This window comes from Rattus norvegicus, chromosome 10, assembly GCF_021556685.1.
Source record: "Rattus norvegicus strain SHRSP/BbbUtx chromosome 10, alternate assembly SHRSP_T2T, whole genome shotgun sequence".
In the NCBI taxonomy this organism is placed as follows: Eukaryota; Metazoa; Chordata; class Mammalia; order Rodentia; family Muridae; genus Rattus; species Rattus norvegicus.
The window spans coordinates 18,062,310-18,086,825 of record NC_141543.1 but is presented as its reverse complement, the minus strand read 5'-3'; the positions used below and the strand labels follow the sequence as shown (position 1 = coordinate 18,086,825).

Here is a 24,516-nt window from a genome sequence, read left to right as displayed (position 1 = left end):
TGTCAATTATCTGAAAATTAGAACTTACTTTTTCTAAGAAAAACATCAATTATCTCTACCAGATACAGAGCTCAGAATATGTGATGTTATATGATGACATCTGGGCATTACATAGCATCTACCATTTAGCAGGAAATAGGTTGATTCAATAAAAATGAGCTGTGCTTTCTATAGTTCTTGGTTGACCTTTCAGTCCCTCTGTCCTCTTTTCCTGTCTCTGTCAATGTCTGCTGGTGTTCCCAGGTAGCAACTCTTTTGTTCTTGTTGTTGTTGCTCTTGCTGTTGTTGCTGTTTTGTATGAGACAGACATTCCATGCAAGCCTGAATCTTTCACTTAGGAAATAGTTTATTATTTCATAGTAAAACTTTCAAAGTTAGTGCCTGAAACTTGGCTTTATTGATCTTGTGTATTTTTATTTTTAAGATTTTTCTTTTTCAACTGTTATGAAAATATTCATTCCTTTTATTTTTATCTTTTCTTCTCATTTTTTGTTTCTGTCTGTTTCACTCTCTCTGTCTCTCACTCTCCCTTCCAACCACCCTTCCTCCCTTCCTGTATTCATCCTTCCCTCTTACTCTCCTCCCTCTCCCTTTCATCCCTGCTTGTTTTCTTTCACACCATTTTAACTTCTGCTTCCATATACTCTGATGTGTGGCCTTCCCCTGGACTGTGGTTGAACAGAAGAGGATACATTCTTAGAGAAAACAGACTCTTCCTAGTGGCTAACACTTGCCAACAGCTCTATAGCTAGGGGCTAGCGGTGAGACTTCATTTCCACTTCCTCTGCTACTTGTTTATAGCCTCTGCTTACACACGTCTCAGATGTGTTGTCACTCCACTGTGAGCCCATGTGTGCAGCTTGGCCCAGAAGACATCTACTACCTCTAGTTCTTATACGCTGTATGTTTAAAGTTAATAGGACTTCTGAGATGTATGGATTATTGTTTTCAAAGCAATTGGAGAAATCTTCAGACATTATTTGTAAAAGCAATTTCCCAACTCCTTCCTTTCTTTCCCTGTAGAATCTTGTCATGTGTCTGGCAGTACTTCCTGTCTTTGCCCTTTGTCTGTTGTCCTTGTCTCTTCCTTTCTCTCTGATCTCCAGCTTGTGCTAACACTTTCCCTGTCTTCTGCTTTGCTCACTCTTTCTTCTTCCAGTACAAGTCTACTGAGGGCCTCTAATAAGCTGTTTCTTTTGATCAGGATCTTCTCATTCTCTATCTCTACCTGATCCCTGCTTTTCTCACATTTCCTCTTCCTGAAGTCTGTTTAATCTGACAATTTTGTCAAACTTTTGTTTAGTTCTGTTTTACACCTGCTGGCTTGTTGTTTCTTTTCTGGTCAGTGAGTATGTCTGCCAGTTTTGTCTACATAGTGAATTCCAGGGCAGTGGGACTATGTGTAGACCTTGTTTCAGAAAGAGAGAGAGAGAGAGAGAGAGAGAGAGAGAGAGAGAGAGAGAGACAGAGACAGAGACAGAGACAGAGACAGAGATACAGAGAGACAGAGTCAGAATCAGAAAGAAGAGACACAGACACAGAGACAGAAATAGAGATGTAAAGACCTTGATATCAATATATATATCAGAATCACAGTACTGATGGTGTAAATAGGGAAATTTTATTGGAAGCTACAGAAAAACAATTCCACTACTCATTTAAGTGGATGCTTATCTTCTCATGAAAATATGTGGCATCCAATATTAAAGCAGGAAAATGGTTAATAAAAAGGGAAATGTCTTCCATAATCCCAGTATAGTGCATGCCATTCATGCATTCTCTATTCTTTTCTGTCATATCTATTTTATAAAAGAATTTTCTAAATTACTTCAAGTTTTTATATTTCTATTTTATTAATTTTAGGTAGTCCACACCTTAGTAATTCTGTTTATCTTTTGAAACATGGAAATGTACAGTATATGGGAATTAGAAAATTGTGGGGCACTGAGCTGTGAATGATACCCTGATTCCTGGTCGAGACAGGTTGAATCCCGGGAAACCCTAATAGGGAGAGCAGATGCATTCCCAGCCTCCCAGATCAAGGCTTTACTAGCTGCAGCCCCCCATAAACTCTTTTTTTGAGGTTTGAGACAGACCAATTTCGTAGAGCAATGCCCCAAGCCCCTCTTCCACAAGTGAGGACATGACCACAGGTCATGTAGGCTCAAGACAGAGAAGATGCAGAAGCAGGACCACACCACCAAATATGTAGATGAGGTCTTCCCAAGATCTCAGCCCAAACCAATAGGAAGTACCTGCTGTCAGACACTGACCCATCCAAAAACTATATTTAAGTACTGTGTTCAAAATTAAAGGTGTGCAGGAATTATTCCATTGTCTGAGAACTTCTATCATAAGAGCTGTAACACCACCGTTTCGAGAAGAGATCTGCTCTCCCAACATCGCCGCCAGAAGCTCCCCTGCATGCCTTACCAGCTAGTCAGTCAACTACTGGCTCAGTCCAGTGGGAGGAACTGACGTGTCAGAAGCTGAAAGGAGCAGAACTGGTAGTGAAAGATCCCTGAAGAGAGACCCTTACTCAAGTCTCGGGAAATCGTGGACCCCAGACACAGAGAGACCATTTTGGATGTAATACGCAAAGGCGAGGTTTATTACGGAGACCTATTACGGAGATCTCTGGGCTGACACGTATCCCACGCAGGAGACAGAGGTGTCGACCCCGAGTTGCTGGGAGAAGGGATTTTTAAAGGAAGAAGTCACAAGCTCCAGGAGATGGGGGTATGTCAGAAGGAAATACCAAAAATGTCACAAGGGGAAACTCTCAAAGTCACAGGATTGTCCTCATGACAGTGTTTTATGGTCAGCTAGTTCCTGGAGCATGGCTATTGAGGCCGGAGGATGGTCAGGTCATCCTCATTGTTCCCAAAGCAGGCCTCTTCTTTGTCCTTTTAGGGTAAATGTTTGTTAGAGTTGATGAAGCTCCTGCACCTGATAAACATCTGGATAGGCTTTGCTCCAGTTCCCTGGAACTCTATCTGCAGGACACAATGACTAGAACAGTATACAATAAGGACTTGGACAAACATCACAGGGGTAGGGCTTGTTACTCGTTTACACACATCCGGAGTCATTCGGAGGGCCGGTGAATGAATCAGTACCAGATGCCCTGGAATTTTTCATTTTCTTATCTGCCTTAAGACGCCATCTCTCAAACCTAAAATTTCCATGTCTCTTTGTTAAAATATTTATTTTCTCCCTAGCATTCATGATTTAAGTCCCCAAATTTTCCAATTTTCCTATAAGGTTTAAAAGTCATCTTATCTACTCCCACAGGTCAAACCAACTATACTGATAACCATTATTTAATCCTTAATTAACAATCAGTTTTTTTTCACAAACTGTTACTGCCTATGGAGATACATAATTAACAAGCTATTTTCTTCCTCAGCCATTCAAAGCAGAGTTAAAAGACACCTTCCATGACTAAATTCCTCAAACACACTTGTATTTCTAGGATCATAACAGCAGACCATGAAGTGCTCCCAAGCAAATCATCACAGGTTTAACCCACACTACCCATCCTATGCAGACTTCACACTTCTCTGTTGTGATCACCCTACAGGTTTTTCTTCAGTGCTGTTTCCACAGATCCATCCAAGACTGAATGCCATCTCCTCTGACCTGCCTGGGTCAACAAAGGTACCTTTCTCCACACACCCCATTTGACTGATGACTCCCGGAGACACAAACTGAGATCCACAGATAACAGCTGAGACCGTCATCCCCCAAACTTGGGACCTCCCAGCTACAGATAAACTCTCTTGCCAAAGCAAAATGGCTACTGAACTTGGGGAAAGTTACATGATAGTAAGGAAAACATGATGTCTAGCTAGATTAATCTGTTTAAAACCTCAAACTGTACAACCCATGGGACAATTACTTGGTTCAATGATCCTTTGTCCTCCCAACCCCCACCCTCATTCCTCATAACCACTTTAGCTTAGTTGCACTACCCCTCCAGGATAGTGTTTTCTTTGATACTTCAATCCCGAAGCAGGCGGGAATGATCCTCACCATGCATCTTTCCATAGATACAGGGTTTTATGACTTTTCTTAAGGGATGGATGTTTACAGGATTTTGTGCTGTTTAGATGGACAATTACATCTTATCAGTTGGATTAGAGGTTATTGTGTGGTCTCTCCTTTCATGTGGTGACTTCATTGAGTTCAAGAGAGTGTATGGTGGTGGGACACACTGGGCCCACTACAGAATTGGGGTGTGTTTCCCTGGCATGGTAGCAACCTGTCTTGGGAACCAGATGGGTAGAGGGATTGCTGCCGGGCTTAGAGAGTAGCCATTGGCAGTGTGATATGGGATGGAGCTTAGCGGGTGAGACACTTTAACTGAGATGAAAATATACCACAGATAATATTTGACGCTACAGTGCCAGCACTAGTATGGGATAAAAGAAACATTTTTCAAATTTTACCGCAACACATGGTACACTGTATACTCCTTGGTTGGCTGTCTAGTCCATGGGAACACTGGGTGGTCCAGACGGCCTACATTGTTCTTCCTCTTGGTTTGCAAACCCTCTAGAAGGCTCTTCTAGTCCTTTCACAGCTCTGCCACAGAATCCCTCAGCTCAGTCTGATTGTTAGCTCCAAGCATCCACATATGCATTGGTCAGTTGCTGGCCAGACCTCCCAAAGAGCAGTCACACCAGGTTCCTGTCAGCAAATGCATCTTGATCACAGCACCAGTATAGGTTTTGATGTCTACAGACAGGATGGATTCCAAGGTGGGTCAGTCTCCTGATGGCCCCTCTATCAGACTCTGATCATTTTTTCCCTTTTCTTCCTTTGGATAGTAATATTTCTGGGTTAAAACCTTTGAAATGGGTGATGCCCTCATCCCTCCACAGGGGACCTTGCCTATCTGCTGGAGGTGGTCTCTACAAGTTCTATCTCTCACTTTGCTGCATGGATTTTGGCTGATGTCCACCCTTTCCCTGGCATATGGAACCTCCAGTTCCTTATCCCTCACCCTGATACATATTTGTATTTGATTTCTTGACCTTCTGTATCTTTCTCCTATACCTTCTAGTACCTGATACTACCCCTTTATTTCCTCCCTCTCCTCTCTCTGTCCCAGGTCCCCCTCTACTTGCACCTCCAGTAATGATACTGTTCCCCTATAAAGGTGGTAATGAAACATTCACACCCTGGTCTTCCTTTCTCCTAAGCTCCATATGGTCTGTGAATTGAATCATGGGCACTGTGAGATTTTGAACTACTATCCACTTATCAGTGAGTGCATACCATGTGTGTTCTTTTGTGACTGGTTTACCTCACTCAAGATGATACTTTCTAGGTCCAAACATCGGCCTGTAAATTTTGTAAAGACATTGTTTTTAATAGCTGAGTAGTACTCAATTGTGTAAATGTACCACATTTTCTTTATCCATTCTTCTGTTGAGTGACATCTGGTGGTTGTTTCCAGCATCTGGATATTATAAATATGACTGCTATGAACCTCGGGGAGCATGTGTCCTTTTTATATGTTGGAACATTTTTTGGATAATGCTCAGTAATGGTATAGCTGGCTCATCATGTAGAACTATTTTCAAATTTCTCAGAAACAATCAGATTGATTTCCAGAGTGGTTGTACCAACTTGAAATCCTACAAGCAATGAACAAGTGTTCCTCTTTCTCCATATCCTCACCAGCAACTGCTGTCACCTGCATTTTTGATCTTAGCCATTCTGACTGGTGTTGAGGTAGAATATCAGGGCCATTTTGATTTGCATTTTCCTAATGACTAAGGATGTTGAATTTTTTTTAGGTGCTTCTTAGCCATTTGAGATTCCTCTGTTGAGAATTCTGTATCACTCTGGAGTTTAATTTTTAATAGGGTTATTTGTTTTTCTGGAGTCTAACTTTTAAATTCTTTGTATATTTTGGTTATTAGATGACTATCAGATGTAGGATTGTTTACAAAAGCTTTTCCCAACCTGTGGGTTGCCTTTTCATTCTATTGATAGTGCCCTTTGCCTTATAGAAGCTTTTCAATTTTATGATGTCCCATTTGTCAATTGTTGATCTTAAAACACAAGCCATTTTGTATTCTGTTCAGGAAGTTTTTCCCTGTACACAAGTATACACAGCTCTTCCCACTTTTTCTTCTATTAGATCTTTTGTATCTGGTTTTATGTGGAGATTCTTGAAACTCTTGAACTTGAGCTTTGTACAAGAAAATAATGGATCAATTTGCAATCTTCTACATGCAGACCACAGGTGAACCAGCACCATTTGTTCAAAATGCTGTCTTTTTTCCACTGAATGGTTTTAGCTTCTTTGTCAAAGATCAAATGACCATAGGTGTGTGGGCTCATTTCTGAGTCTTCAATTCTATTCCATTCATCTACCTGTCAAACTCTGTACGAATACCACGTAGTTTTTATAACTATTTCTTTGTAGTATACTTTGTGTTCAGAGATAGTGAATTCCCCAGAAATTCTTGTGTTATTGAGAATAGTTTTCACTATCCTGGGTTTTTTGTTATTCCAAATGAATTTGAGAATTGTTCTTACTAAGTTTATGAAGAATTGAGTTGGAATTTTGATGGACATTGCATTAAATCTGTAGATTCCTTTCAGTATGCTGGCAAATTTTACTATATTACTCCTTCTGATCCATGAGTATGAGAGATCTTCTGAGGTCTTTGATTTCTTTCTTCAGGGATTTGAAATTTTGGCACATAGATCTTTCACTTGCTTGGTTAGAGTTACACCAATATATTTCATGTTATTTGTGACTGTGGTGAATGATGTTGTTTCCTTAATTTCATTCTCTACCTATTTATCCTTTGCTGATAAATGGGTTACTGATTTGTTTGAGCGAATTTTATATCCAGCCACTTTGCTAATGTTGTTTACAAGCTCTAGGAGTTCTTTGGTAGAATTTTTGCAGTTGCTTATCATATCATCTGCAAATAGTGATATCTTGACTTTCTTCTTTTTAATTTGTATCCCTTTGATCTCTTATGTGTTCTGTATTTGCTCTAGCAAGGTATTTGAGGACTATATTGCATAGGTAGGGAGAGACTGGGCAGCCTTTTCTAGTTCCTGATTTTAATGGAGTTGCTTTGCATTCTCTCCATTTAGTATAATATTCGCTGTTGCTGTACTTTGCTTTCATTATATTTAGGTGTGTACCTTGAGTTCCTGCTTGCTCCAAAACTTTGAACATGAATGTATGTTGTATTTTGTCAAAAGATTTTTAACTATCTAATGAGTCAATCATGTGTTTTTTTCCTTTGAATTTGATTATATAGTGAATTGCATTGATGGATTTCCATATATTGAACCATCCCTGAATTCCTGAGATGAAGCCTAGTTGATCACTGTGAATGATCATGTTGAGGTGTTCTTAAATTCATTTTGCAAGAAATTAATTGATTTTTATAAATATTCATAAGAGAAATTGTTCTGAGGTTATTTTTCCTTGTTGGGGCTTTTTGTTGTTTAGGTATCAGTGTAATTGTGCCTTTATAGAATGAATTGGGTAGTGTTCCTGCTGTTTCTATTTTGTGTCCCAAATCTTGTACTCAACAGTAAGTAGGACTTTCCCCAACTTCCTTTTACTACTCTTGTGTGTTTGCAGTTTTTGTTGTGATTTCTGAGAATTTTGCTTGTGCATCTGCAAATGGGAAAAGGCGGTAAATTTCTGACTATACATAGACAAGACAGGAAACACTGAGGATGTCCCAATGCTAGATTTTGAAGTCATATCATGAATCTTCTCTAAGGAAGAGATGGGGAGTATAAAGGAAACTGTTGAATATGCACTCAAGATGCTATGGATTTTCAGAACTGCACACATCACTGTGCATTCAGAAGTCAACATCCCCAAGGACGTACGTTCTCTGAGCATGGATTGCCTTTAGCCATGAAGGACTACACACTCTCCCATCTACATTTTCTTTCATTGAACTTAACACTGGGTGTTTTACAGGATTGAACCAGACCCTGTAATGCCAGTTACTCCCAGGACTGCCTATAAGCAAATGTTGCATATTCCTTATGTGGTAAGTGACCAAATGTGAAGAAGAGCAGATGTTCCCTCAAATAATGCCATAACTTCATTTTCTGTGCTGAGAGGAAGAAGAATGGAGACATATTCTTCAACCCTACAGGCTTAGATCACTCTCCAGGAATCCTCCTGGGACTTGTATCCATGCAGATTGCTTTATCCCCAAGTTCTGACTGTGAGCTTAGATGTTATGTTCCACACTTGTTGGTCAACAGGGACCAAGAAATGGCTTATACAAACACTTTGTGCTGGTATTTAATGAGATACTCAGGGACTTTATCCCCAGTGGGACTTCATGCTTCAGTACATACCTGTCTAATTCCCCCAGACTGCCTTCTAACACAGAGGGCTGGGAAGGTGATCATCCACTCTTCACCTTCTCAGAACCTTTCTCTATTTCTAAGACTTTCAGATATTTAAATGAAGAACACTATTGTCCAGAAACTCGATGGAAAAATAGAACTGGGCAGTGCAGGTATTTTCATGGTAGTAGAGAGGCCAATGTTCCTTCTGCAACAAGTTCTACTCACTCTTTTCCATAGTGGGGCTCAGGTCCACAAGTAGGAGCATGAGATCAATACATTAACTGGCTGCTTCTATTTTCCTTTGAAAATAAGGAGTGGGAGGAAAATAGAAAATGTTACTAAATACTGGTAAGAGTGGTATACGTGAATTTCATAAAGTCATTGTTTTTGATAGCTGATTAATATTCCATTGTATAGATGTACCACATTTTCTGTATCCATTCCTCTGTTGAAGGGCATCTGGGTTCTTTCCAACTTCTGACTATTATAAATAAGGCTGCTATGGACATAGTGGAGCATGTGTCTTTGTTATATGTCAGGGCATCATTTGGGTATATGCCCAAGAGAGGTATAGCTGGGTCCTCAGGTAGTTCAATGTCCAATTTTCTGAGGAACCTCCAGACTGATTTCCAGAATGGTTGTACCAGTCTGCAATCCCACCAACAATGGAGGAGTGCTCCTCTTTCTCCACATCCTCACCATCATTTGCTGTCACCTGAGTTTTTGATCTTAGCCATTCTCACTGGTGTGAGGAGAAATCTCAGGGTTGTTTTGATTTGCATTTCCCTTATGACTAAAGATGTTGAACATTTCTTTAGGTGTTTCTCAGCCATTTGGCATTCCTCAGCTGTGAATTCTTTGTTTAGCTCTGAACCCCATTTTTAATAGGGTTATTTGTCTCCCTGCAGTCTAACTTCTTGAGTTCTTTGTATATTTTGGATATAAGCCCTCTATCTGTTGTAGGATTGGGAAAGATCTTTGCCCAACCTGTTGGTTGCCGTTTTGTCCTAACAACAGTGTCCTTTGCCTTACAGAAGTTTTGCAGTTTTATGAGATCCCATTTGTCGAATCTTGATCTTAGAGCATAATCCATTGGTGTTTTGGAAAATATCATCCTGAGTGAGGTAACCCAATCACAGAAATACACACATGGTATGCAATCATTGATAAGTGGATGTTAGCCCAAATGCTGGAATTACCCTAAATGCACAGAACACATGGAACTCAAGAAGGATGATGAAAATGTCAATGCTTTACTCCTTCTTTAAAAGGGGAACAAGAATACCTTTGGCAGGGAATAGGGAGGCAACGTTTATACCAGAGGCTGAAGGAACACCCATTCAGAGCCTGCCCCACATGTGGCCCATACATATACAGCCACCAAAGTAGATAAGATGGATGAAGCAAAGAAGTGCAGGCTGACAGGAACCAGATGTAGATCCCTCCTGAGAGACACAGCCAGAATACAGCAAATACATAGGCGAATGCCATCATTAAACCACTGAACTAAGAACAGAACCCCTTTAAAGGAATCAGAGAAAGGACTGGAAGAGCTTGAAGGGGCTTGAGACCCCATATGAACAACAATGCCAACCAACCAGAGCTTCCAGGGACTAAGCCACTGCCCAAAGACTATACATGGACTGACCCTGGGCTCCAACCTCATAGGTAGCAATGAATAGCCTAGTAAGAGCACCAGTGGAAAGGGAAGCCCTTGGTCCTGCTAAGACTGAACCCCCAGTGAACGGGATTCTTGGTGGGAGGGCGGTAATGGGAGGAGGATGGGGAGGGGAACACCCATAGAGAAGGGGAGGGGGAGGAGTTAGGTGGATGTTGGCCTGGAAACCGGGAAGGGGAATCACAATTGAAATGTAAATAAGAAATACTCGAGTTAATAAAGATGAGAAAAAAAAGAGTGGAATATATGCATAAATGCTTATATGTTTTTTCCAGTAAGACTAAATGGTTAACTTGGAGGAACCAACACAACCTAAAACTGGGATTTGTAAATTGAGTGTGTAGAAAATAAAAGTGGTTCTTAATTCAGAAACTCTAATGAAGGATTAATATGAACCTGGTTGTCGCATCCAAACCTGAAGATGTCCTTCTGAACTTTGCTTCTCCTTTCTGTAGCTAGGCTCAGACTCATGAGCAGCACCAACCAGTCAAGTGTCTCTGAATTCCTCCTCCTGGGACTCTCCAGGCAGCCCCAGCAGCAGCAGCTCCTTTTCCTGCTCTTCCTCATAATGTACCTGGCCACTGTCCTGGGAAACATGCCCATCATCCTGGCCATCAGCACAGACTCCTGCCTGCACACCCCCATGTACTTCTTCCTCAAGATCCTGTCTTTGCGTATGTCTGCTTCTCCTCTAATACTGTCCCCGAGGTATTGGACAATCACAAACTCAGGAGTCAAGCATTTCCTTATCTGGATGTCTCATCCATTTGTATTTTCTCTTTTTATTTACTGATATGGACAATTTCCTGCTGGCTGTGATGGCATATGACCAATTTGTGGCCATATGCTACCCTTTACACTATATAAGAAATATGACCAATAAGCTCTGTGTCCTGCTTGTTGAGTGGTCCTGGGTTTTAATGAACCTGAATGCTCTGTTGCACACACTGCTGATGGCTCAACTCTCCTTTTGTGGGGAAAACATCATCCCTCACTTCTTCTGTGATGCAACTCCCCTCCTGAAACTCTCCTGCTCAGACATACATCTCAATGACCTGATGATTCTTACAGAGGGAACTACGATTGTAGTCACCCCATGTTTCTGCATTTTGATCTCCTACATCCACATCATCTGTGCTGTCCCGACAGTCTCATCCCCTAGAGGAGGATGGAAAGCCTTCTCCACCTGTGTCTCACACCTGGCTGTGTTCTGCCTCTTCTATGGCACCATCAAATCCCTTTATTTCAACCCCTCATCCTCTCACTTTGCTGTGAAGGACATGGCAGCTGTCATAATGTACACAGTTGTATCCCCCATGCTGAACCCTTTCACCTACAGCCTGAAGAACAAGGACATGAAAGGGGCTTTAAGGAAAGTGTTTACCTTGAATCTACATCTACCAATAAGGCTAAGAAAATCATATACATAATTAATGGTTTTATTAATCTATGGTGTGAAACTTAGAATTTTTGTTAGGAAAGCATCTGATATACCTCTTGGGAGAATAAAATCCATGTTATAGTCAAGAGGTGAGAAATGATTAGACACTCGATATACAGCTCAGTTGTAGAGCACTTCCTGAGTCCATATGAAGTTCAGGTTTGACTCCCTAGTCATGCCAAAATAAATATAAAAATTAATTCTTTTAAAGATTAAAAATTTGTTTGTGTACCACATCTGTGTGTACCACATGTTTTTGTGTGTGTGTGTGTGTGTGTGTGTTCTACCTGTATATGTGTGTCCAAGGAGAATGAAAGAGGACTCTCTAGAATTGAGTTTCAGATCTATGTCAATCACACAATGTGGGTCCTAGAAACCAAATCTCGTTCCTCTGGCAGAACAGCAAGTGACTGCTGGGCTATCTCTCCTGCTCAGAAGATGTTTTAAGGAAATTATTTTATTTCAACCATGAATGCCATCCCAACAGAAGGCACCACAAACACAGCTATTCTTACTTCTGATTACAAAAGGGAAGAATAGGCATGTTTGGGGACCAGTGGGGTGTTTCAGTTGGAAGATGCTAAAGGACATTATGATAAGCTCTGAGGGTTGGGGGGTGATGTTAGAAAGGAATTGGGGTTTAGCTGCTGCTTCAGATGGGATGCTGCTATCAGGATGCTGGTGATTGGCTCTTTTAATGTATCCAGCTGGAAGAAAGGAACAGATAAACTTGAGCTCTGACTGGCCACTCCTGTCATCATGCTGGAGCATGCAGTATGGGTCATTTTATGGTTAGGACAATACTTTTGTTTATGTACTCTGTGGTCATTCCACAACAGCCTTCTGTGTCTTGTGATGTCACAATTCTAGAGATTTTTCTTGCTATGGCTGTTCTATGAAACTCTCCATGTTCATAGGGAAAACTCCCAACACTTGCCCACCCAGTCCCTTCATGCCTGAGCAAGGCTTTGTTTCTTACAACATAGTCCTTGAAATGAGCCCATCTGAAAAGAAGCCCCAAGCTGGCAAGGTGAGTACATCTGTTCAGATAATTTCTTCCTCGGTAAGGCTCAATATAGATTGTGTCTTTAAAAGAACTGCTCTAGGGGCTGGAGAGATGGCTCAGTGTTTAAGAGCATTGGCTGTTCTCCCAATGGACCCACGTTCAATTCCCAGCAGCAACATGGCAGCTTATAAGCGTCTATAACTCAAGTCCTGTGGATCCTATTCTGTCACAGAAACATACATGGAGGATAAACACCAGTACACATGAAATAAAAATAAATATTTTTTAAAGAACTGGTCTGTTTCACCTAGATTTTCGAATTCGTGAGATTTCTTCATAGTATTCCTTTATCATTCTTTAAGTTTTTGAGATTCTTATTATGTGTATGGATGCTTTGGCTGTGGGACCCTCTTGGGCTCCCTCAGCGTTTGGCCCCTGCTGAGCCTTGCTGACGCATGTGGAAACTTTTGTTTTTAAGAGAAGAACATCTTGGCCTTTGCTGTTTGGCCGATGGGCAGTAACACCATTGGGTCAGTTCCTGTTTTCATCCTGAGAACGTAAACTTGTTTTTCCATTGTGCTTCCACGGGTTTTTCCACCCTGTGGACTTGGTGTATATATTCTGTGAACCTCAGTAAAGCTTTGGCATTCTCGTACCATGAATGACCCAAGGCTGTGACTTCTTTTAAATCTCCCAGGCTTATGCCCAGTTCTCAGTACTGTGGCAATGCGGGGACCATGAAGTGGAGGTCCCACTGAGATTGGGAAAGAGAGGAATCCCTGATGGGATCGTTGGAGGAAGCCAGCCAGCGAAGTGGAAGGAACATAATGGGTGAGTGGTGCAGTGACAAACCAAAGGTAATTTTACTTCACAATAAGTAAAAGGGTTGCACCATGGCAACCTTGAGTTCCACATTACAGCTAACAGATCAGGCAGTAGCTCTGCTCAAACAGCAGGGAACAGGGATAAAGGTTAAAAACAGCTGAGGACTTTATTAAAACTTTAGAAAAGACTAGTCCTTGGTTTGTTCATTCAGGAGGACTTAGTATTTCTGATCGGGATCATGTTAAGACAGATTTGCAAAAAAACGCTGCAGAGAGATGGCCCTGAGAGCATTCATGTTGCCACATTCTCTTTGTGAAGATTGGTTAAGGGTGCTCTCTTGAGTATTAATGCTAAAATAAAGGAACAAATGTTAGAGAAAGATCATTTGGAGCAGCACGGGATGATGCCTTTGGTAAGTCTTTACAAATTTCTGATTCAGATCAGGATTCAAGCTAAGAGGAGGATGAAGAAGAGGCATTAGAAAAAGAAATAGAGGAACATAAGAGGAAGATTAATAAGTGCAAGGTTGCTAAAAAATATCAGAACCTCGCCCTCCTAGTGAAAATCCTTTCTTTAAAGAAGGAACTACTGCTCCTCCTGCTTATGAACCCTCTGCTTTCTTAGAGTGGTGTTATGGAGACAAGGCTCCAAGGACAGTGGTAATTTTTCCTGAGCCTCCCCCTAGACAGGGAGCAGCATATCCTGTTGTTGAGGTCTCGGACCCCAACAACGCAGGTCAATTTATTAGACAACATATTCCTCTGAGTTTTAAGGAGTTGCTCTGCTTATGGTCCCTTTACTTACAATTTGCTCCCTTTACTTACAATTATGTAGGACAATGCTGTCTGGGGGAGATTATCTCATATGGAGAGGAGAATGTTGGGAGCAGTACACCCAGACAGCTCAGAGAGATGCTCTGTGTTATGGGAGAGAAACATCTTGCATGATATGGGAGCAGTAGTTGCCACCAAAACAGTGCAGAAAATGCTGCATGAACAGGGATTTGCCCCTGGTAAGGGTTTGGGGAAGTGTGATAGGGGGACCCTCAACCTGTGTGTAATGGGGAACTGGTTATTCGACCCCATGCAGATGGAATGGGAGTGGGAGGCTTGTCATGAGGGCCACTACTAAGTTGCTTCCTGTTATGATCCTATGTGGGTGTAGTGGTGGCCCCTTTTCTCTGGGGGATTGGAGGCAGCACATGGGCTTATGTGCAAGCTGTTGCAGGCAGGACACATTGTTCCCTCCACTTAATCCTGGAATGTTTCTTTGTGGTGCTCTTACATGCCTAGATGCTGCTCCTCTGATGTTAAGACAGGGGGTAGCTTTTAATTTCACTGCCTGTTACAATATGTCTATCACCTTTGAAGGTTTCCTTAAATTTGAAAATAGTAGGTTTAGTAAAAATTTTAATATGTCTTAATTCCTCCATTTTCCTTGTGGTTTGTAATGGTACTAATGCTGGAGATAGACTTTACTATTCTTCACAGGAATGCCATCTATGTGAAACTGCTTGGGACCAGAGGACTCTGCCCTGGTTGTTAGGATCCCAGGCATAGTTCCATTGCCTGTCCATCATTCAGGAGAAAATCAGCTAATCCTGAGATTTTTGGCATCATTGCTGCTATTTTAACAGCCATTGCTGCTGCAGCCACTGCAGCTGCAGTATCTGAGATTGCCCTCTCCCAGTCTGTTGTTAAGGCAAGCACAGTGGATAAACTGAAAAAAGAAGTTGCTGACAATTGGGAATTCTAAATTTAAATGAACAGACAGCACTTTTTTTTCCAGATGACAGGACCTTTATTTACAGAACAGGAGGTGTTTGAAGGTAGACATTTTCAAATTTCCCCTTGAGTCACTAACCTCATTAGCTATGCATACATCATGGAGATTGTTCTAGAGTTTCGTAAGTCAATAGTGTGTTACTAATACGTACTGTTTTCAACCCATTCCAAACTGAACACCTTAGGCCAGGTACAGTTATCGCCTGTGCAGTACAGATACACTTTTTGTTATATTTATTTCTGTAACCAATGGTTCAAGAACCATTTCAGCAATTTCCATCACTAGTTGAATGAAAGACTGGAACATTGCTACAGATGCTAAAACCTTCTTCGATTCCATTCTTTTTGTTCGTTTGTGTACTTGCTTGCTTGTTATTTGTTTTTGATAATAAAGATGTTGGATCAAAAGAGCTTTGCACATGCTAGGAAAGCATGCTACTACTGGGTGACATCCTGTCCCATTTTGTGCTTTTTTTGAATGGTTAGTTTTCCACCAAAATACTCAGACTGAATTTCCATTTACTTTGTAACCAAGGCATGCCATGAATTTGTTATCTTACAGTCTCATTTTTGCTAGAAGCTTGGATGATAGGTCTGTACCATCAGGATCTCCAATATCATTTCTGACATTTCATAATCAGCATATGCTTCATTACTAAAAATTGTAAGAGTGTAATACAATGGCTCTTCTGCAACCAATCCGGCAACCATTCAGAGTGTCTGATTTTTACCTTGTCATTAAAGATCTTTCCTGTTCTATGAATGCCATTCCATCAGGAGGTCTGCAATCCCGCAATAATGGTAGATCCAGTCTTTCAATGTATGGCTGAGATCTTCATTTTTAGATATATGTAATGATTTTTCTGTCTTTTCATTAACTTCTGTCTGTCACTTTAAGCACAGAACTCTAGCAGTGTATCTGTGTATTTCTTCAGGTCAGGAATGGCTGAACAGACAGCACTTTTATCTCATATAGTCTCCTGTTTTCCTAGTTTCACACATGTTTGTGTGATTCCAGGTAGAGTTCAAAACCTTACACTAGCCTTCGGTGTTATGGCCCTTGATGCTGCGGTAGTTGGCTTTACTTATTTGTCACATGCATAGGCAACATTCCCAGTCCCAGGCAGCAACTAAGCAAGTGTTGCTCTCCTTGGCAGGAGACAATCCCCCTGCCCAAATCTGGCTCAGCCTTTACAAGAAGTAGCTACTCTATGATGGACAACCCTTTGAGATCAGCTCCCACGTAAGACAGGGGCACTGAGACTGGCAGAGACTCCCAATGATGTGAAATGGTATTGGTTTTCCCAGAGTGGCCTAAGACAGGTGCTACTTTAAAATCGAAAAGGGGGACTTGTGGGACCCTTCTGGGCTACCGCAGCATTTGCCCCCTGCTTAGCCTTACTGACACATATGTAAACTTTTGTTTACATCTTGGCTTTTGTTATTTGGGCCATGGGCTGTAAGACCATTGGGTCAGTTCCTGTTTTCATCCTGAGAACATAAACTTGTTTTTCCATTGTGCTTCCAGGGCTTTTTACACCCTGTGGACTTGGCGTGTATATTCTGTGAACCTCAGTAAAGAATTGGCATTCTTGCAGCACGAATAACCCGAGTCGGTGTCTTCTGTTCAATCCCCCAGGCATACACCCAGTTCTTGATACCATGGTGGTGCAGGTGCTATCATGTGCCTGTATGTTTGGCTGTGTAGTCTATATGTGCAATTCCTTGGAAGACCAGAGAATAGCATTGCATCTTCTGGAATTGGAGTTATACAGATTAGCTGCTACATGAATGCTAGGAACCAAGTAAGGTCCTCTGGAATGACAGTCTCTTAACCACTAAGTCATCTCTCCAGCTCTTGTTATCATTCTTTAATGTGAATGGGATTAGTAGTAATGCTTACTCAGGGATTTCTGATAGATGTGTCTCAGGTTCATGTGTTACAAATCTGGTTGCTATTGGAAAGAGGTAGGACATCTCAGGGTAAGGCTAAGTGCAAAGATGTCAGGTCATAAGCAGATCCTGAAGGAGATTTTGGACTCCCAAATTCTCTCCTGAGCTCTTCTTTGCTTTAAGGATGGCATGAAGTGAACAGACCTCTCCAACACACATGTCCATCTTGAAATGTGGAGCTTCATAAATCTAAAGCAACAAGACCATGCAAATGTAGACTGAGATGTCAGACACAGAGTCTCTGAATTTTCTCAAGCATTTTGTTGCAGAAATGGATAGCTAAATCCCTTACTTACAGATCTCTTTTCTCATACATGTCATACCAAGGTATTTTCTGTTATTTGTGACTATTGTGAAGGATGTCCTTTCCCAAGTTTTTTTCTCAGTGTGTTTATCCTTTGAGTACAGAAAAGTTACTGGTTTGAGTTAATTTTCTATCCAGCCAATTTGCTGAAATTGTTTATCATGTTTAGAAGTTCTCTCCTATGATTTTGGAGTCACTTTGGTATACTATTTTATCACCTGCAAATACTGATATTTTGACTTATTCCTTTCCAATTTGTATCTGTTTGGTTTCTTATGGTTGTCTAATTGCTCTGGTTAGGACCTGGAGTACTATATTGAGAAGGTAGGGAGAAAGTGGGCAGCCTTTTCTAGTTCCTGATTTTAGTAGGATTGCTTCAAGTTTCTCTCCATGTATTTAGATGTTGGCTACTTGTTTTCTGTATATTGCCTTTAACTACATTTATGTAAGGGCCTTGAGTTCCTGATCTTTCCAAGACTTTTATCCTTAAGGGGTGTTGAATTTTAACAAATGCTTTCTCAGAATTTAATGAGATAATCATGTGGTTTTTTTTCTTTGAGTTTGTTTATATAGTGGACTACTGTTGCTCTATAATTTTTTTAAAAAGGTTTCTTTTATCTCACACTATTGCTGGCACTGTAGGGCCACATGGCATCTGTGGGATATTTTCATCTCAGTCAACAAAGCATCTCACCTGCTAAGTTCCATCTCATATCACACTGCTAATGGCTACTCTATAAGCCTGGCAGCAATCTCCCTACCCATCTAGTTCCCAAGGCAGGTTGCCAGACATACACATCCCAATTCTGTGGCAGGCCCATTGTGTCCTGCCACCTCACACTCTCTTGAATTCAATTAAATTACCACATGAAAGAACACACCACACAATAACCTCTGATCCAATTGATAAAGATAAAATAGCTCATCTGGACAACACAAAATACTGCACACATCCTTCCCTAATAAATAGTCATAACAACCTGTAAATGTGCAGAGAGAAATCTTAACATCAGCCTCCATGTTCTCTTGTCTGCTCACTCCTCTCATTCTGGTCTCCTCCCTTTCTAAAACTGTTCTTCCACCCATTCGTTCTTCCCGTCCTATGACAGGCATCATTCTATCTTGTACATGCCATCACCTGCATACTGACATCAATGTACAGATTATGGTGGTGAATTTCTGCATATTGAACCATCCCTGCCACCCTGGGATGAAGCCTACTTGATCATGGTGAAGGATCATTGTGATGTGTTCTTGGATTCAATGCTTAAGAATTTTATTGAGTGTTTTTGCATTGATATTCATGAGGGAAATTGGTCTGAAGTTCTCCTTCTTTGTACAGTCTTTGGGAAGTTTTATTTTAAAATGCAGTTCAATACAGTTCAGCTCACCTCGGTCATAGCTGTTGGATTGACCTTGAGAGGCTGATACAATGAAGTTTATTTGTACATGTTTCAGAAAGGAAATTTGAAAACAAGCTTCCTGGGTGTAACTAACTCAATCCCATGTGTACAGATGTGACTGCATGGATACTCATAAACTGCAAGTGACATCTTCCATAAAGTTAGGAGCTGTAGATTAACTGAGGAAGCAGGTTAAAGATGAAGAAACTCATAATGAGGGCCTGGGAGAGGCCTGTGGTCTAGATTGAGAAAAGTTCAAGATAAGGGTCTGGGTGACAACTCTGGCCAGGCCACACAGGGAGCCAAGGCTACTAACACATTCTCTCTCATCTTTCTGGGATGAAAACAAAATATATGTCCCTCCTTTTGAAGAGACAACTTTGTATGCTTAGCTTTTATGGCCCCCTGAGGCTTACTTTGAGCACAAGGACCTCCTACAAACTTACATAGATAAAAATTTTTAATAAAATTAAAAATACATTAAGACTGATAGCATAATTACAAAGAATATTTTCTGAGGATATTGCTTCTATGTGTTCTGACTCTGTGGAAAATTCTGCCAAGCAGCACTCCAACACACCCAGGTGTGTGTGTGTATGTGTGTGTGTGTGTGTGTGTGTGTGTGTGTGTGTGTGTGTGTGTAGCCCAGGCTGACCTTGGCCTCTAGATCATCCTTTCTTGGTCTCCCTGATGAGAATTACACAAATACAAACAGGCACTGGACGACTTAATCAGACTTAAACTTATTCTCAAGCAGGTCATGAGGTTATCATTTGCTTCGTCCTCAGAAGTTCTGATATTCCTCTTCTTTTAATTTTAGTAATCCATGAATAAAACTGTACAGATATGTTGTGAGAATACATGTGTAAAGGCAATGTCCATGCATTTATGCTCGTGTGCTCCTATGTGTGTAGACAGGTGGGGTCCATGTGTGTGTGCACGCATGTAGAACTCAGAGATTGGTGCCATGTATCCTTTTTGATCTCTTTCCAAATTCTTTACAGAAGCAGACTCTATCACTGGACCCAGAGCTTGCTGACTAAGCTAGGTTACCTAGCCCCTTTAAGACAGAATCTCTTCTCTGACTCTTGCACTTAGATTACAGGCTGGCTGCCGTACTTGTTAGGTATATTGTGGGCACTGGGATCTAAACTGCGGACTTTAACCCTGCACAGCAAGCGCTTGACCCTCTGAACTGCCTTCCAAGTTTGCTAATGTGTTGTTTGTTTGTTTGTTTGTTTGTTTCTTAAGACAGGTTGGTTGTGTAGTCCAGACTGCCTTTGAATTCACAGGGACCCACTTGCTTCTGTTTTCCAAGTGCTAGAAATAAAGGAATGAATCACCATAGCCAGGAAAAGTACTGATTTTAAACTAAGAACTTTATTGTAGTTAATTTCAAACACAAATTAAGAGCAGATGGCACAGATGTTTAAGCACATGGATGCAAGAATAATCTAACAGCTCATATCATTTCATCTATGCCATTAAACTTTCTTTTCTTATTTTATTTTTTATTTGCTTGTTTGTTCCTGTGGGTAGGAGTCAAACCTGGTCCCTCTGCAAGAGCAACAACTGCTCTAAACCACTGAGCCACCTCCAGCTTCTAATATCGCTTTTCTTTGTGCTGTCTTGTTTTTATGAGGCTGGATCTGGTATGGTAGATAAAGCTAGCCTGGAACATGACAGCAATCTTGTTGCTTCAGACTTAAATGTGTCTGGATGGAGGTGCAATCCAGCACATGGTATCATTTTTGTCAACTTGACATTAGAAGTGCCCAAAATCTTGAACTCAATAACAAGTAGGACTTACCCTTGATTCCTTCCACTACTCTTGTGTGTTTGCAGTTTTTGATGTCATCTCTCAGAATTTTGCTTATTCATCTGTAAATCAAGTGGAAGCAGGTTGTAAATTTTTGGAAGTACATAGACAGGACAAGTCACATTGAGGATATCCCCATGCTAGGTTTTGAAGTCCTGTCATGAATCATCTCTGAGAAAGGGATGGGGAGTATAAAGAAAGCTGTTGGAGCTGCGCTCAAGGGTCTATACAGTTTCAGAACTGTACACATCACTGTGGACTGCAAGGCACAATTCCCAAGGATGTGGGTTATCTGAGGACGGGTATCCTTCAGCCATGGAGGACTACACACACCCCCAATCTAACTTTTATCTCACTGAACCTTACACTGTATATTTTACAGGATTGAACCAGACCCTGTAATGCCAGTTACTCCCAGGGCTGCCTATAGGCAAATGAGACATAAGACCTAAGTGGTAAGTAATCAAATGTGAGGAAGAGAGAACTTTCCCTCATACAGTGCCATGACTTCATTTTCTGTGCTGAGGGGATGAAGAGTGGGAACCAAATCTTCAACCCTAAAGGCTTAGATCAGTCTCAAGGAATTCTCTCTGGGACTTCACACAGATTGCTTCATCCTCAAGTTCTGACTGTGAGTTTAGAAGATATGTTGCACACTTGTTGGTCAAGGGGGACCAAGAGCAGACTTATACAACTCCTTTACACTGGTATTTAATGAGATACTTGGGGACTCTATCCCCAGTGGGACTTCATGCTGCAGAAAATATCTTATTCTCCTGGACCTCCTTCTGACACGGAGGTCTGGAACAGTGATCATCTACTCTTCACCTTCTGAGAACCTAACCATTTTCCCAAGATTTTCCAAGCCTTAGAATAATGAACACTATTACCCAACACCTCCAAGGTAAAAGTAATAGAACTGGCATGTTAACTATTTTCAGGGTATTAGAGATGCCAATGTTTCTTCTGCAACATGTGCTGCTCACTCTCTCCCATAGAGGAGGAAGCAGCAGGAGTCACAGGACCACCAGTTGGAGCTTGAGATCAATAAAATAACTAGCTACTCCTCTTTTCCTGTGAGCTTCTAAGGAGTGGAAGGAAGACGGGAAATGTTACCAGATACAGGTTAGAATGATGTGCATGAATATTCGTATGTTATATCCAATAAAATTAATGAGACAATCTAGGAAACTAACACAGCCTAAATCTCAAATTTGTAAATAGAGTACATGTAAATTAGGAGTGAATCTTAATTCATAAACTCTAATGCAGGATTAATGTGAACCTGGTTATATCATCCAAACCTGAAAATGGCCTTCTGACTTCGGCTTCTCCTTTCTGTAGCTGGCCTCAGGCTCATGAGCAGCACCAACCAGTCCAGTGTCTCCGAGTTCCTCCTCCTGGGACTCTCCAGGCAGCCCCAGCAGCAGCAGCAGCTCCTCTTCCTGCTCTTCCTCACCATGTACCTGGCCACTGTCCTGGGAAACCTGCTCATCATTCTGGCCATTAGCACAGACTCCCACCTACACACCCCCATGTACTTCTTCCTCAGCAACCTGTCCTTTGTGGATGTCTGCTTCTCCTCCACCACTGTCCCCAAGGTACTGGTCAACCACATACTAGGGAGTCAGGTCATTACCTTCTCTGGGTGTCTCACACAGTTGTATTTCTTCTGTGTGTTTGCTGATATGGACAATTTCCTTCTGGCTGTGATGGCCTATGACCGATTTGTGGCCATATGCCACCCTTTACAGTACACAACAAAGATGACCCATCAGCTCTGTGCCCTTCTTGTCATGGGGTCATGGGTGGTAGCCAATCTGAACTGTCTGTTACACATACTGCTCATGGCTCCCCTCTCGTTCTGTGCAGACAACATCATCCCCCACTTCTTCTGCGATGCAACTCCCCTCCTGAAACTCTCCTGCTCAGACACACATCTCAATGAACTGATGATTCTTACAGAGGGAGCTGTGATCATTGTCACCCCATTTGTCTGTATCCTGATCTCCTACATCCACATCACTTGTGCTGTCTTGAGAGTCTCATCCCCCAGGGGAGGATGGAAAGCCTTCTCCACCTGTGGCTCCCACCTGGCTGTGGTCTGCCTCTTCTATGGCACCATCATTGCTGAGTATTTCTCCTCTTCATCCCCTCACTCAGCTGGGAGGGACATGGCAGGTGCCATGATGTACACAGTGGTGACCCCCATGCTGAACCCTTTCATCTACAGCCTGAGGAACAGGGACATAAAAGGAATTCTAAGGAAAGTGCTTATCCTGAGATTTCCATCCAAGCAGTAATGTTGAAAGTGTAGAACAATACAGAGAGAAATATTGTGTGGAATTCTTCATGTTTTGTCAATTATATGAAACTTAGCAATTACCTTTTGTAAGAAAAGTATCTATTATCTCTACCAGATACAGAACACATAATACAAATCCTTTAGGTAAAAGAATGAAAAATTCTTCAACAAATTTTGTTATTTGCATTGTAATTTCAATGCCTTGGCAGAATGCACCATGAGCACCTGTGCACAATTTTGGGCATGTGTGAGGAGTCTCAATGGGACAACACTGAAAAGCGCGTAATGGTAAGCTCACAACTGGGTTGGGTGTTGGAATTGACTCCTGCTCCAGATGGAATGTGGTTTCTAAGTTGGAACAATTCTAAATGGCTTTCTTCATGATGTTCACTACAAGACTGGGCTCTGAATGGCCAAGCAGCAGCAACATCCACACACCTCCATCATTTTCAGGGCAATGGGCATGCTGCTATTTTTTTTTGCATCAGCAGATCCTCTGATCTTGTATTCAGTTGTGCTTACAACATCTTGTGCTGTCGCTGTATCAGACACCTATATCTGCTTCTGACAGTCTTTGCGATGCTCTGTGTCCCTTGGCACAATGCCAGCATCCAACTTGGTATATCTGGGCCACCTCTGGTAAACCACAGATGTTTGTTCTTTCTCACCACAGAGACCTCAGCCTAAACCAATCTCACAGGAAGATCAGACTTTGTGTGTTGAGAAGGGAGGGTTTGGAACTCCAGGAAACTGTACTTCTGCAGCTCATTTGGACTTACGATGTTATTTTTGATATCTGGGCACTATACAGCATCTAACATTGAGCAGCACGTATGTCAATTAATAAAACTGATCTGTGCCTTCTACAGTTCTAGTGTGCAGACAGGACAGCCCCTCTGCCCTCTTTCCCTGCCTGTGTCAGTGTTTGCTGGTGTACTCATGTAGCAACTGCTTTTTTGTTTGCTTTGAGACAGTCTCAATGGACAGGCCTGACTGTCCTTGAAATTTCAATTAGCAAAAACAATTTATGAGCTTTCAATGTTCATTTCATAATATAACATTTAATGTTAGTGACTCTAACTTCGTTGTGCTAAGCTTATGTATTTGTATTTCTATGATTTTCTTTTCAATTATAATGAAAATATTCATTCCTTTTACTTTTAACATTTCATTTTTCTTTGTTTCTTTCTATTTCACTGTCTGTTTGTCTCCCTGTCCCCCCACCCTCCTTATCTCCTTCCTTTCCTCCATTCATTACTTCCTTTCTTTCTTTCACACACACCAATTTTGTGCTGTCATATACTCTTATGTGTATATCTGATGTGTATATACCTTCCACTGGACTGTGGTTGAGTTAAGGTGATTACACTCTTCATGAAAACTGTCTCTTCCTTTCCTAGTGGCTAACATTTATCAAGAGCTCCACAGCTAGGAACAAGCAGTGAGACTTCATACCCACTTCCTCAGTTTCTTGTGTCTAGCTTCTGCTTATACATGTCTCATGTATTTTGTCACTCCACTGTGAACCCATGTGTGTGCAGCTTGTCCTGTAAGACATCTACCACCTCTAGTTCTAACATTCTTTATGGTTAAAGTAGGTAAGACTTCTGAGATGTATGGATTATTTTTCTCAAAGT

The 24,516-nt window shown here is 41.4% G+C and overlaps 1 protein-coding gene and 1 pseudogene across 7 annotated transcripts; both read left to right on the top strand.

Moving 5' to 3' along the window:
* Or1f22-ps1 (olfactory receptor family 1 subfamily F member 22, pseudogene 1) lies at window positions 10,509-11,469 on the top strand (annotated as a pseudogene).
* On the top strand, window positions 12,390-22,920 carry Or1f20 (olfactory receptor family 1 subfamily F member 20). 7 transcript variants are annotated; one of them, XM_087573514.1, is made up of 5 exons: window positions 13,130-13,343; window positions 20,957-21,029; window positions 21,573-21,699; window positions 21,919-22,175; window positions 22,447-22,920. In XM_087573514.1, the coding sequence occupies exons 3-5, from the start codon at window positions 21,684-21,686 to the stop codon at window positions 22,489-22,491; spliced, it is 318 nt and encodes a 105-aa protein (XP_087429640.1). In that variant the 5' UTR covers window positions 13,130-13,343; window positions 20,957-21,029; window positions 21,573-21,683; the 3' UTR covers window positions 22,492-22,920. The 7 variants fall into 7 exon arrangements, 4 of the variants coding, with proteins under 4 accessions (XP_087429640.1, XP_087429638.1, XP_087429639.1 ...); XR_015630860.1 differs by lacking the exons at window positions 21,919-22,175; window positions 22,447-22,920 and adding an exon at window positions 12,422-12,510 and having other exon boundaries at window positions 13,184-13,317; window positions 21,573-21,769; XR_015630858.1 differs by lacking the exons at window positions 20,957-21,029; window positions 21,573-21,699; window positions 21,919-22,175; window positions 22,447-22,920 and adding exons at window positions 12,390-12,510; window positions 16,624-16,703 and having other exon boundaries at window positions 13,184-13,343.
* The last annotated feature ends 1,596 nt before the right edge of the window (window positions 22,921-24,516 follow it).

Excerpts from the sequence above, each read along its gene's own strand:
- Or1f20 (XM_087573512.1), top strand. The coding sequence starts at position 21,933 with ATGAGCAGCACCAACCAGTCCAGTGTCTCCGAGTTCCTCCTCCTGGGA.